General features: G+C 41.4%; 1 protein-coding gene across 4 annotated transcripts in view; it reads left to right on the top strand.

Annotated features, from left to right (window-relative positions):
- The first annotated feature begins 159 nt into the window (after positions 1-159).
- UCHL5 (ubiquitin C-terminal hydrolase L5) overlaps positions 160-15174 on the top strand; it is a 42320-nt gene continuing 27305 nt past the window's right edge. Inside the window, exons 1-3 of one of the 4 annotated variants that reach the window (XM_025286102.3) lie at positions 160-385; positions 10556-10619; positions 12621-12726. In XM_025286102.3, the coding sequence (XP_025141887.1) occupies positions 310-385; positions 10556-10619; positions 12621-12726 (246 nt within the window). In that variant the 5' untranslated portion in view covers positions 160-309. Of the gene's footprint in view, positions 386-10555; positions 10620-12620; positions 12727-14908; positions 15036-15174 lie in introns of those variants that run through there. The other 3 variants (XM_006061414.4, XM_006061416.4, XM_025286103.3) reach the window with 3 other exon arrangements.

Below are 15174 nucleotides of genomic sequence, written 5' to 3'. Positions count from 1 at the left end.
CAGGGGCCCCAGGCCCCGCCCTTTCTCGGATTTTGCCCAGACCGCCCGCCCCCAACCCCTTCCGAATCCGCTCCTGGTCCAGCGCGGCCCAGGGAGAGTCTCGCCCACTCCCGGGTGGCTAGAGCGTCTGCCCGCGCTCTGTCGCGCTCCAGGTGACGGCGCAGCGGAGGCTGTCGGGAAGTAGGCGGGGTGACGTGAGGTGGACGAGCCCGCGGCGGGTTTGCCGAGCTCAGTGGCCAGCGGTGGCAGGAGCTAGGGCCGGGGGCTCCCGGAGCCGGAGGTGGAGCGGGGCGGCGCGCGGCCGGGGCCATGACGGGCAATGCCGGGGAGTGGTGCCTCATGGAGAGCGACCCCGGGGTCTTCACCGAGCTCATTAAAGGATTTGGTGAGAGCCAAGGGGGCCGTCCTGGGCCGGTGGCGGGTTACGGGAGGAGGCCGGAGCTGGTCACGAGCGCTTCTCTGCGGCTCCGGCCGCCTGGCGTCTGAAAGGAGGCGACTCCCGAATCCTGGAGTCGGGGAGAGGCGGGGGAAAGGCAGGGCTTCAGCCCCGGCAAGTCGCGTTTCCGTGGCGATCTGAGAGCCACATCTCGGTGACAAGAACGTGTCCCCGGGATTCGACGCTCCAGGACTGGGTTCCCTGGCCCGAACCCTCCGCCCCGGCCGCCACTTGACGCCTTGGAAGTCTCCTGTTTCCACCCCCGGCGCCCCCATCCCAGGCAGGTGTGTCCAGGTGTGCGTGTGAGGGCATCGGTCCTGCAAAAAAAGTCAAGTGTGCCTTGTCGAGGGTGGGGTGTCCAGGGCCCCAAGCTGCCCAGGAACCTGACATCCGAGTCATTCGAAGCAGAACCCGTCGAGTGTGTGTGATCGGCCCTGGGGCCGTCCGCGCGGGCTGGCTACATGGGACGCGCGGGCCACCTTGCTCGTTCTGCTCGCTTGTGGCTTCCGGGAAAGTGTGCATTCTCCAGCGAGTGTTCTAGAGACCACATGCTTGCCTCTTAATTGCTTTCTGACTCTATTCCTTGTCTGTGGTCCCAAGTAACCAACGTATTCGACTTGGTGGCCTCTGCCCTTCTTGTTCCCTGTTCTCTACTTCGGCAGTAAGTTTATTTTTATCTGTTACATTTTTTCAAGTATTATTCATTTTAGCTACTATGTTATTAAAACTTGTACTGAAGGTAGAAATTGAACATTGATAGTCGTGCGTCTGTGCTCAGTCGCTTCAGTTGTGTCTGACTCTTTGTGACCACATGGACTGTAGCCTGCCAGGCTCCTCTGTCCATGGGATTCTCCAGGCTGGGATACTGGAGTGGGTTGCCATGCCCTCCTCCAGGGGATCTTCCCGATCCAGGAATTGAACCTGTATCTCTTGAGTCTCCTGCATTGCAGGCAGGTTCTTTTCCCACTGAGCCACCAGGAAGCCCACTGTTTGTTGTACATAGCTATTTGAAATACCATTTATCACTCATATATTTTTACGTACTGTATATCTCAGACACATTGGTAGGGTTTCGGTATTTTTAGTGTGAATAAAGCAGGTCTGCTGTTCTGAAGAACTGACAAGCAATATATAATATGGCATGTTAACTGCTGCCTTAAAGTATTTACATAGAAGTCCTGGAAGAACACAGGCAGAAGGAAAAGCATAAACAGTAGTGATATTAAAGTATATGACTTAGGGAACAGCTGCTCAGTCCTGTCCATTAGCTTAGTTCTTTACCACTAGCGCCACCTGAGAAGCCCAGGGAAAGGGCTGGGGAAGTGACTAAAACAGTGTTATAGATTAGAGGAGTATTTGAATCCCAAACTGAAAAGATAAACTGAGGCCCAGTTGTGTGCCATGCTGTGTTGTGTGGATTGGCCTGTGATCCCCAGCGACTTAACTGTCAGATATTTCAATGCTGAAATGACATTTTTATAATTGAAAAACATTTACTTCATGTAGTGTGCAGTACACTGGAATGGAATGAAGTGAGAGACTAGCTAACTCTTAAGATGGTCAGAATCTGAGAAGATTAGCTCAATATGAGTAGTGATTTGGAGAGGAGGTAGTCAATAATTTTGGCTTTTAAGTCCACAGGACAGTTAACTGGTGGGATAAAGGGGGAAAGGTGATAATGACTTTAGTCTCTAGCTTCAGTTCAGATCAGTCGCTCAGTCGTGTCCGACTCTTTGCGACCCGATGAACCACAGCACGCCAGGCCTCCCTGTCCATCACCAACTCCCGGAGTTGACCCAAACCCATGTCCATTGAGTTGGTGATGCCATCCAACCATCTTATCCTCTGTCATCCCCTTCTCCTCCTGCCCTCAATCTAGCTTAGGAGACTGGTGAAGTAAAAGAGAAGAGTAGGTGTGATGGACAAGGAAATAGGTTCAACTTTGGACATAAACTGAATTTGAAATGTGCACAGGTTTAACCATGAAGTTTTACCTTCAAACCCTTAACTATTATGACATATTAAAGTTAACCTTAAAAAATGTTGTACCAGGCAAATTTGCTTATTTTAAAGTTAGTTCATTCTATTAACAGCTGTTGCTTCACTTTCATATGTGCAGAAAGCTTGGAATTGAAAGTGATTTAAGTAAAGTCAGGTATAAGAGACTGATACGGAACCGCACCTCCTGTACCTGCACTTGTGAAAAGTGAAGTGATATGGTTGGCTCAATTACCAGGAGACCTTTGCCAAAACTTAAATGATGGAAGTTGTACATCATTATCAGCTGCTTCAAAGAGACAAAAGTTTATTTCTGTCTTTTTTTTTTTTTTTTCCTCATTCACGTCACGGATTTAAAAATGCTTTTGGAAGTTTATTCTTTCAAAAGTGAAACATCTTATTGTTTTATAGGTGCTACTGTAGTTTTAAGTTTCTTCACTGAAGGGGAAATTATTTGTGAGTTCAGTGATTATATAATTAAAAATTCTGGTGGAATATAACATCAGGGTAAAACAAAGTTCTGTGTTAAGAAACTGATGGAGCAGAACTATATTTTTAATTGATACAGTGCATACATGATTAATAAATTGAGTAAAACAAACTATTATAGTATACCAATTAAAAATAGAAGCCGTTAATTTCTGCTTCTAGCCAGGATAGAGTATCAGGGACTGGATTTAGTACAGCAAATCAGTGACCGCAGCTTTCCCTTCAATAAACTAGAAAAGGAAGGGCAGATAAAACCTATAGTAAGCAGATAAAAGGAAATAATAGAGATCAGGGTTGAAGTTAGTAAAATAGACAAGAGAAGAATAGTGGAGAAAGTCAATGAAACCAAAAGCTGTTGTCTCAAAGATCAGTAAAATGGATAAACCTCTAGTCAGACTGATTGGAAGAAAGGAGAGGAGAAAAATGACAAATATCCAGGAATAAGAGAGATGACATCATTACAGATTCTATAGATATTAAAAGGATAAGTGAATTTTCTAATAAATATTTATGCAAATAAATTTGACAGCTTAGCTGAAGTGTACAAATTTCTTTAGACACAAATTGCCAAAGTTCACTCAAGAAGTAGTTGATAAACAGTATAGCCTTATGTGTTTTAAAAAAATTGAAATCGTAATTTAAAATTTTCCCACAAGGAAAACTCTAGCTAAAATGTCATCACTAGTAAATTCTTGCAAATATTTAAGGACTAAGTAATACCATTTCTACACAGGCTTCTCCAAAGACATTGGAGAAGAAGTACTCCTCATCTCATTTTATGAGGGTCAGCATTAATTTTAACACCCAAATCAGACAAAGACATTGTAAGAAAAGGAAATTACAGACCCATATCTATTGTCAACATAGAAACAAACATTCTAACCAAAATGTTATCAAATCAAATCCAGTAATATATTAAATAGACAGTATGTCATGAATGAGAGGGGTTTATCCCAGGAATTTAGGGTTGGTTTAACATTTGGGATTCACTGTAATTCATCATATTAAATAAGAAAAACCATATGATTAGATTATCTCAATAACTGCAAAAGACATTGGACAAAAATCCAGCATCTGTTAAGAATTACAAAGTGTTAGGTTTTAGCCTACTTGCCAGCCAGCAAATGAGCCTGCCACTATTTTATAGATGCTGGTAGACAGCTTCAACTTTAGAGGTAAATAATAGTATCACTCATGGCACGGTAGTCAGCAGGAGATTCATGTTTGCATTGGTGTCCTTATCCTTTGAGTCCATAGGAGTGAAGGTAACGCCACAGGCACGAGTTTCTGTCAGAGCTGAGGAACCTCTGACCTTTGGGAGCCTCAGCTTTAGAGTCTGCTTGCAAACTTGCTCAACCTTTGACTCTAGGGAGATGATATTATAGACAGCAGATCAGTCTTCTCTCTGCCCCACACAGGGAGATACTATCCCTGATCTTCAAGTCTGTTTACTATTTTGACATTCTTGAAAAGACAGTTCTGAACGAACCTGCAATTTCTCTCAGAAGACAAGCAGTAACAGTAGAAACTGATTGAGAATTGTCTCCCAATGAAATCGATCCTTTCTTACTGTACCAAATATGCCATTCCGTCAGCTACTCGGATTAATCTGACTGGACCTGCAGGACTGGTATCAAATCTGTTTATCCCTTGGGGTGTTTATGTTAGGAAGCCAGGTGACTTTCTCAAGTTTTTGTATTGGCCTTTCCTCCTGGCTTAAGGCATTAAATCAGGCATAACAGTATGTATTAGTGATTGCACAGACCCTACCTGGGTCTGCAGGGAGGAAGTCTAAAACAATTCTATCATCTACAACTCTGGCCCATGAGTTGAGGCATATCTGAGGGATTCAGGGCCAGTGTGGTGTTTCCTTTACATGGAGGTCTATTTCAAACACTCATAAGGTGCACGTCCCTTATTGTGGGGAGAGAGGTGAGTTAATGCCTGGCATTTACACAGGAAATAAAAGAACAGTTGAATGTGCATGTGGTACACTTGGAAGTGAGTGTTGACTCCAGTCTTTGGGACCTCCAAAAAGGCACCTTCTTATGAGTGAAAGTGAAAGTTGCTCAGTTGTGTCTGACTCTTTGCAACCCCATGGACTGTACAGTCCGTGGAATTCTCTAGGACACAGTACTGGAGTGGGTAGCCTTTCCCTTCTCCAGGGGATCTTCCCAACCCAGGGATCGAGCCCAAATCTCCTGAATTGCAGGTGGATTCTTTACCAGCTGAGCCACAAGGGAAGCCCAAGAATACTGGAGTAGTAGCCTGTCCCTTCTCCAGCAGATCTTCCTGACCCAGGAATCGAACCAGGGTCTCCTGCATTGCAGGGGATTCTTTACCAACTGAGCTACCAGAGGGGTATACATTAATAGTGCCTCCAACTTAGGGCTCCTTGTTCATTTTTAATAACTGACTTTAGTCCTTTTTGGAGAGATTGCCTAAGAGTTGACCATACAGTTTTTCCTATTTTGTCACATCACCAGTTGAATGGCATTTGTCTGTGCCATGTAATAACTGAAAATGCGGTTGGGAAAGATATCTGGGGCTGCTTTTTGTGGGAGGTGCAGAAGCTGGCGCCATTCCTGCTGCTTCTGGTGGAGCTGTTTATACGGTCATGGGGTTGGCAATCAATGTGTCCAAGCTGTTTGTTGAAAGATACCATCCCTAGCAGCCAATTAAATTTAAGTCACTGATAGTGGCTTAGTGTTAAAGAATCCACCTGCTAATTCAGGTGACACAAGAGATTCTGGTTCAATCCCTGGGTAGAGAAGGTGCCTCGAAGTAGGAAATGGCAACCCACTCCAGTCTTCTAGCCTGAGAAATCCCTTGGACAGAGAAGCCTGGCAGGCTACGTTCATGGGGTCACGAAGAGACACAACTGACCATGCACAACAGTTTGGGAGTGCCTACCCAGAGTATTTTTCTTGGGGAGAAAGACTCCAGGTATGTTGTTGAGAAAATTATTTTTAGAATTAGTTTCTCAATAGAGCTATTTTATGGAGCCTCCAGCACTATAGTACAAATGTGTTTGTCAATATATAAATATTTTTAAACAGTTTAATGAATTAATTTAATTAAAAATTTATTTAATGTTTTATTAAGTAAAATCAATTCGATAAAAGCAGTGTTCTGGTTTGAATGGCAGATTATTTGGTTATCCTGTTTAAGGCCCAGGTTAGCTGTTCTTCAAAGTTTTTTTCTGACCTGCAGTGGTAGTCTGCTACCTCTTAACTTGCAGAGCGCAGCCCCTGTACCTTTCATATGCAAAGTCTGCAGACTGCATAGTCTCTGAGTCATATATATTTGCTTCCTACGAGGTCGAAGTTCTTGTATGTGTCTGTGTGTGCTCATTGTGTCCCACTCTTTGCCACCCCATGGACTGTAGCCCACCAGGCTTCTCTGTCCGTGGGATTGTTCAGGCAAGAATACGGGAGTGGTTTGCCATTTCTTTCTCCAGGGGATCTTCCCAACCTGGGGGATCGAACCCGTGTTTCTTGCACCTCCTGCACTTGCAGGTGGATTCTTTACTGCTGAGCCATTGGGAAAGCCCCAGGTTGAAGTTTTTAAATATTGGTAAAGTAGTTTATTATTTTCTGTCCTTGTTAGGGCCTAATACCATGCTTGGCATATATTTTCAACCTGTGTTTGGTTGAATCATGCATACAGAACCTATGGATACAAAGTGCTGAATGTATTTGTTAAATACCAGCAATTCATTAACTTTTTAAAGCTCAACTCCCACTCAAGATTTTACTTAATAAATATTAGAGAAGTCAGCGTGGTGATATTTTGTGCTTGGTATTTGAGAATGTATACCTCACTAGAGAATTTTGTGGATTAGATGAAGCAGGTAGTATTCTCATTTTAAATTTGAGGAAAGTGAGGCTCAAAGACATTTTCTTGCTAAAGGCAAAGAACTTAAAGGCATTGCTAGGATTACAACCCAGGCCTCTTGAATCATTGCTTATTTTTATTTCCATTATAACCTGCATTATTTGCAGTTGAATGTACATAAAGGGATTATTGGCCTTCCCTGGTGGCTCAGATGGTAAAGAATCTACCTGCAATGCAGGAGACCCAGGTTTGATCTCTGACTTGGGAAGATCCCCTGGAGAAGGGAATGGAAACCCACTGCAGTATTCTTGCCAGGAGAATTTAATGGACAGAGGAGCCTTTGGGCTACAGTCTATGGGGATGCAAAGAGTCGGACACGACTGAGCAACTAACACTTATACTTTTTCACAAGGGGATTATTCAGTTCAGTTCAGTTCGGTTCAGTCGCTCAGTCGTGTCCAACTCGTTGCAACTCCATGAATCGCAGCACGCCAGGCCTCCCTGTCCATCACCAGCTCCCGGAGTTCACTCAGACTCAACGTCCATCAAGTCAGTGGTGCCATCCAGCCATCTCATCCTCTGTCGTCCCCTTCTCCTCCTGTCCCCAATCCTCCCAGCATCAGAGTCTTTTCCAGTGAGTCAACTCTTCACATGAGGTGACCAAAGTGTTGGAGTTTCAGCTTTAGCATCATTCCTTCCAAAGAACACCCAGGGCTGATCTCCTTTAGAATGGACTGGTTGGATCTCCTTGCAGTCCAAGGGACTCTCAAGAGTCTTCTCCAACACCACAGTTCAAAAGCGTCAATTCTTTGGCACTCAGCTTTCTTCACAGCCCAACTCTCACATCCATACATGACCACTGGAAAAACCATAGCCTTGACTAGACAGACCTTTGTTGGCCTAGATATGCTATCTAGGTTGGTCATAACTTTCCTTCCAAGGAGTAAGTGTCTTTTAATTTCATGGCTGCAGTCACCATCTGCAGTGATTTTGGAGCCCCCAAAAATAAAGTCTGACACTGTTTCCACTGTTTCCCCATCTATTTCCCATGAAGTGATGGGACCAGATGCCATGATCTTCGTTTTCTGAATGTTGAGCTTTAAGCCCACTTTTTCACTCTCTACTTTCACTTTCATCAAGAGGCTTTTGAGTTCCTCTTCACTTTCTGCCATAAGGGTGGTGTCATCTGCATATCTGAGGTTATTGATATTTCTCCCGGCAATCTTGATTCCAGCTTGTGCTTCTTCCAGCCCAGCGTTTCTCATGATGTACTCTGCATATAAGTTCAATAAGCAGGGTGACAATATACAGCCTTGACGTACTCCTTTTCCTATTTGGAACCAGTGTGTTGTTCCATGTCCAGTTCTAACTGTTGCTTCCTCACCTGCATATAGGTTTCTCAAGAGGCAGGTCAGGTGGTCTGGTATTCCCATCTCTTTCAGAATTTTCCACAGTTTATTGTGATCCACACAGTCAAAGGCTTTGGCATAGTCAATAAAGCAGAAATAGATGTTTTTCTGGAACTCTCTCGCTTTTTCCATGATGCAGCAGACGTTGGCAATATTAGATAGATTAGAAACATCTATCTCCTTATACATCAAGTTGAGTACTGTGTTTTCCTTTTACAAAGATGTATATGTGTCTAACATAAGGTTATTTAAACAGTGCCACTACTTGAAATTATACCTTTGCAAAAGATTTTGGGACTCTTAATTCAGTGACTTTTGTCATTGTGGGTTTTTGTGTGATACATGCAATGTTTTAATGTTTGGTCTTTTTACGGTAGATTTCCAATAGCATAACCAGTGTTAACAGTTGCATCAGTGCCCTTTTGTGCCCTTTCTTGATACTCGTATAATTATAGGTCCAGTTTTGTAAGGTTTTTTTTCCCCCAGCTTAATTATGTGGACATCTAGCAACCTGTTATACACATGTGGGTTGTTTCTAGTTCTTCTCTACTACAAATAACATAGGGCTTCTCTGGTAGCTCAGCTGGTAAAGAGTCCACCTGCAATGCAGGAGACCCTAGTTTGGTTCTGGGGTCAGGAAGGTCCCCTGGAGAAGGGACGGGCTACCCACTCCAATAATGTTGCCTGGAGAATCCCTGTGGACAGAGGAGCCTGGTGGGCTACAGTCCGTGGGGTCACAAAGAGTGGGACGCAATAGAGTGACTAAGCACACAGACAAATAACATAGTAACTCTGCTCGTACCTGTAACTTTAATACCTGAGTGGGTGCTGATAGATATTTGCTGAACAGAGCAAATTGTGGTAGTAAATGGTATAAATGCCCAAAGTCACAGAGTTGGGTGGTCGTTGGTCCAATTTTTTTTTTTTTTAAACCACTCATTTTTGCAGTTGGTCTAAAGGCTTCTCCAGCTCTGACTGGAAAATAATCTGGAGTATTAGAAAAATGCCCAGACTTTGGAACCAGACATGTTTTAATTAATTTTTTGGCATATGTTAGTTGTAGTGATTTTAGGCAAGACACCTACTATCCCTAAGCCTCTTTCACATAATACTTGCTTTGTAGGAGTTAGGGAAAATCCATTTAAAGCTCTATACCCATTGAAGTTACTGGTAAATATGACTGTTTTTTTGTTTTTGTTTTTTTCTCTTGTGATAATACTACTACCTGACCTTTAGTGAACCCTAAAAGTGTGTGAAAGTGTTAATTACTCAGTCGTGTCTGACTGTGACCCCATGGACTGTAAGCCCACCAGGCTCCTCTGTCCATGGAATTCTCCAGGCAAGAATACTGGAGCAGGTTGCCATTTCCTTCTCCGTAAAGTGTGTGAAGGCGCTGTATTGAGTGTATGTCATTCATAATAAATTATCTTATGAGATAATAAGTAATCTCCTTTATTCCTCACAACAGCTCTGTGAGTATGGGGAGCGAGAAATCAATGGTAGTGGAGGCAGGGTTCAGACCCTGGCAGTTTGGAGGCCACGTTTTAACCATTACCACGATATGAACTGCTAGAGCTGGAGTCTCCACCTTGTCCTCTTGCTTTGTCTGGATTAGACACTTTGGGTTTGATAATTCATTTTGTTTTGACCTGTTGGGCCAGGTAATTATTTGTTTTTGGGTGCTATCCTGTGCATTGTAGGATGTTCAGTATCTCTGGCTTCTACCTCCTAGATGCTGCCTGCCCCCCCAAGTGGCAATAGTGGCAGTAAAAATGTCTTCAGACATTTGCAATGTTCTGTGAGGGAGAGGGGGACTATCTTGGTTGAGAACCATTGGGGGACTCTGATGTAGTTAACATTAAATTAAAATTTTAATTTGTATAGTATAAAATTTTAATTTAATTTGTATAGTAATTTGTATTTTAAAATGTATGGTATTGGAATTTTGGAAAGGGATCAGAACTGAATACGTGATCTGAAAGTCACTGTTAAGTGGTGGTTACATATTACTTTATGGATCAAGTGGACAATAAGGAAGAAAGAGGGCCACGGGCAGAACTGTGGAAACTTAGCAGCTGAGTGAAGAGGGTGGATGAAGAGGAGCCAGAGATAGAGAGAGACTGAGAAGGGACAGTCATGGGTGGTGCTTCAGTGAAAATAAATGGGGAAAGTTTTTAAAGTTGTCAAAGTAATATACTCCCTTTGTAAATAATTAGAAAATAGTAAAGAAAGGGCTGGGATTTGACTGAACTTGACCAGTTTTACCATTTTAATTTGTCATGTCGTATTGTGCCTAAATGTACATTTCTTTCCCTTGGTATTTTATTTAATGGTGAAGGGAAAAATGCGTTGTTTTGTCTTCTGAAGAAATAATTTCTTATTTCAGGTTGCCGAGGCGCCCAAGTAGAAGAAATATGGAGTTTAGAGCCCGAGAATTTTGAAAAATTAAAGTAAGTATATTTTAAATTATGTTAAAAATATGTCTATACTTAAGCAAACTTAAGCACATTATCTCCTTTATTTTTTTCAACTGTGTAAAGGGCTTCCCTCATAGCTCAGTTGGTAAAGAATCCTCCTGCAATGCAGGAGACCCTGGTTTGATTCCTGGGTCAGGAAGATCCCCTGGAGAAGGGATAGGCTACCCACTCCAGTATTCTTAGGCTTCCTTTGTGGCTCAGCTGGTAAAGAATCCTCCTGCAATTCAGGAGACCTGGGTTCGATCCCTGGGTTGGGAAGATCCCCTGGAGAAGGGAAAGGCTACCCACTCCAGTATTCTTAGGCTTCCTTTGTGGCTCAGCTGGTAAAGAATCCTCCTGCAGTGCAGGAGACCCTGGTTTGATTCCTGTGTCAGGAAGATCCCCTGGAGAAGGGAAAGGCTACCCACTCCAGTATTCTGGCCTAGAGAATTCCACGGACTGTGTAGTCCATGGGGTCGCAAAGAATTGGACATGACTGAGTGACTTTCAAAAACAAAAAAAGGTCAATATTCTTCCCATTTTATAACCAAGAACCCCATGCTTATAGATAAGTAATTCACAAGGGATTCAAAACTAGGTCTGTGTAATTCTGTATCAACAAAGTACTGATTGGTCAACTTTTTTTTTTTTTTTTTTTAGCAACATTCACTTTATAGATCAATAGTGTTAGAACATGGAACACATTTTAACACAAACACAAAACACATGAATAATAGGTCAGTCTACAAAACTGTATTTAATAGATAATGTATTTTGCTAACCCAATATATTGATGATAATTCAGAACTTTTTTCCCCTATTATTACATTGCCTCTTGGGGAGGTTTCAGTTCAGATTCCAAATGTTGATGCCCAGAAGTACCTTCCTCTTACCCCGTCCTTCTGACTGGAGTTACTTGTCTGTCTCTCCCTAACCCTGAAACCTCTGTGTCCACAAGCACCAACCCTGTATTACAGATAGAAGGCTAGAAGAGTTTTCGATGTGGGGAGCGTTCTTAGAGTCCTGGAATGGGGACTCTAGGGATATGCTTTTAATATCTTTAGTAAGGAAATAGTTTAACAACTCCCCCCCGCCCCCCATTTTCTCCTTCCCCACAGAAGGAAAAATCATTTTACATTGAGTAAGAGGATGATCAGGGAAGTTTAATTAAAAGTGTATCATTTAACCTGTCTTTGCGGGATAGGAAAGAATTTGTTGTGTGGAAGGTAGTGGTGAAAGACTGGAGAAACTCCTCACGTGGTGATTTAATTGTTCAGTGGTAACACCCATGTAGGGAACTGGGTAACTTTATTATGTGTATGCAGTAGCAGTAGCAGCCTTATCTTGGGCAACATTCTAGTAACTATGAGTAGCAGTGCTGCTGCTGCTAAGTCGCTTCAGTCATGTCCGACTCTATGCGACCCCATAGACGGCAGCCCACCAGGCTCCCCCGTCCCTGGGATTCTCCAGGCAAGAACACTGGAGTGGGTTGCCATTTCCTTCTCCAATGCAGGAAAGTGAAAAGTGAAAGTGAAGGCGCTCAGTCGTGTCCAACTCTTAGTGACCCCATGGACTACAGCCCACCAGGCTCCTCCGTCCATGGGATTTTCCAGGCAAGAGTACTGGAGTGGGGTGCCATTGCCTTCTTCTATGAGTAGCAATAGAAATCGTAAAACATTTTCTCGCATTTACTTCATTTGCACTGTATTTCTTAAGTAAATGTCTAAAACTTAATATATTGACAACGTTTTATAGAAAATAAAGAATCTTCCTGCAATGCGAGAGACCTGGCTTTGATCCCTGGGTTGGGAAGATCCCCTGGAGGAGGGCATGGCAACCCACTCCAGGATTCTTGCCTGGAGAACCCCCATGGACAGAGGAGCCTGGCAGGCTACAGTCTATGGGGTCACAAAGAGTTGGACATGACTGAGTGACTAAACACAGCACATATAGGAAGCAGGGTTTGGTGTCACTAATTTGTATTTTATTTTGTAGGCCAGTTCATGGGTTGATTTTTCTTTTCAAGTGGCAACCAGGAGAAGAACCAGCAGGCTCTGTGGTTCAGGACTCCAGACTGGACACAATCTTTTTTGCCAAGCAGGTATGGTCCTTGGACTCTGAAGTCTCAAGAGCGATGCTTTTTATAAACAGGATTCTTTTCCACCTGTGTGTCTCTAGTGTAGCAGTTCTCAAGTTTCTTGGTCTTAGGATTCCTTAACATTCTTAAAATTATTGAGATCCCCAAAGATCTTTATTTGAATTTTATTTATTAATATTTATCATTTAGATATTAAACTGAGACATTTAAAGTATTAATTGATTTAAAAGAGTAAATTCTGTAAATGATAACATTTTTAAAATAAAACATATGTATATTTACCAAAGCAAAAGAGTAGTGAAAAGACTGCATTGCTTTACATTTTTGTAAACCTTTTTAATGTCTGGGTTAATAGCACACAGCTGGCTTCTCCTATCAGCTTTATTCAGTCTATTGCAATATTTTTGTTTTGTCTTGTTTTCAGTTGAAATATATGAAGAAAATTTAGTCTCACACATGTATATAGTTGAGGAGGGAGGAGTATGTTCATTTCTTTTCTAGGAAATTATGGATATTCTTTGATATCATATCAAAACTCCAAAAATGTTTCTCTTCTAAAGATTGGTTGCAATGTGAAATCTGAACTCATATTAGTAAACTTTGTACTTCGTTTTATTAAAATCCTCAGGTTTATCTTGCTCTTCAAAAGGATCTTTTACTCATGCAGCATCTGATAACATTGTGCATTGGTCATTTTGAAAATTTACCAACTGATTTTGATTTCGTAAATGTTAGTACATATGATTATACACATTATAACAAGTCACATTTATTAATATCATCATCTGTATAGTCAGAAAAATTGTTAAGTATCATGAAACTTTTAAACTCACAGTGGTGGATCTAAGTCTTAGAAAATTCTAATTTTCACTTTAAAGTTCAAATTTTATCAAGGATACCAAATATTATCAGGTGTTTTCCTTGAAGTGACAGACTCAATTCACACATTTCAAGAAAATATCTGCCAGATACAGTCTGAACAACTGTATTTATCTGCCATATGTCCTTTCAAGTAAAAATGATGTTCCTGGAGAAAAGTTAGCTGACAGTTCAAACAGTAGCAAGGGTGCCTTTCCTGGAATTGACTGGCATATTTTGGTTTATAGTAGAAGTGCTTTATTTGTATTTCCTGTTTCACTCAGCAAATATTAAAGAATTGTACTCTGAGGTCAAAATGAAATAAAAATAATTTTTACTGCTTCATCAAAGACGTTCTTCAGTAAAAACTGGTTTTTGTTCAGCTAGTTTTTAGAATTATACCTATGTGTCAGTGAAAGAATTTAGTGCCACTGCCTAAGTATGTTAATAAAATAGCAGCAGTGTTACCCACGATTGCTTTTGTGCTGCAGTGCAAATATGTAAGCGAGGAAAACCAAAGACTGTCCTGGAATTATAATGGAGACAATTTTGAGCTCACAAATCCCTTGCAAATGGTCTTAGGAGTTCCCAGGCATCCATGTATCCCATTTTGAGAACTGCAGTTCTAGTGTATACAATAAACATTTAAGCAACATTAATAGATGCCTACATATTTTAGATCTAGAGTCCATTGTTTGGAAAAGCTGGAAAAGAGAATGCTGAAAGAGGCTTGATTAATATATAAAATCTAAGCTAAAGATGATTACATTTGTTTGAAAATAGCACTTCTTTCTAAGACTCAAAAGATTAAGATAAACTGTTAAACCTGTAGAAAGGTGGAAACAATAAAACTGCTAATTCTCATTACTGCCCTTTTAACCAAACGTTTCCTATTCCAGTTAGTAACTTGTTTTACTTTTTCCTCTTCTTTTATTACTTCTTTGTTTTCCTACCAACTTTTAAGAATGGAGTGTTTTTAGAGAAATTAGAATTTTCTTGCTTTACTTCAAGGATTAGAAAAACATTTTATCGTGTAGTTAAAGTACTTAAGTTATAAAAATGTCATGATGAGTGAATATACACCTGTGTCTATTAATCCCTCCCAACAGTTTGACTCATTCATTTAATCATCAAATAGTTGCTGAGCACTTCCTTTGTGCTGGGCTTTATTTTAGATACTAGGGGTATAATGGTGGGTAAGACAGGCATGTCTCTTTGATTTGTTATTACTGTCATGATAACAGTACCAATGGAAGCCAATATTTACCATTCCTGTTGTGTGCCAGATATTGTGCTTTAGACTATATTATTTATTTAATCCTTGCAGCAGCCCTGTGAGGTTGTTATCCTCATTTCACAGATGAAGAAATTGAGGCCTAGAAAAATTTACTTGGCTGAGGTCCCACAACTAGTACATGGTGGATCCAGAATTTAAACCCAGGTCTAAAGCCCAGGTTTGTGGTTTCACATTCTGTACTACCTCCCACATTTTCTATCCATCTGTTGACACATTCTTATTATCATTTTTTTAACTGAAGTTGGACTGTTGTGCAAAATATTTTGCTTCTTTTTTACTTAAAATTTGATTTTGTT

This window comes from Bubalus bubalis, chromosome 5, assembly GCF_019923935.1.
Source record: "Bubalus bubalis isolate 160015118507 breed Murrah chromosome 5, NDDB_SH_1, whole genome shotgun sequence".
NCBI classification, from domain to species: Eukaryota; Metazoa; Chordata; class Mammalia; order Artiodactyla; family Bovidae; genus Bubalus; species Bubalus bubalis.
Note: the sequence above shows the minus strand (reverse complement) of the source record. Positions and strands in the feature narration are given on the sequence as shown.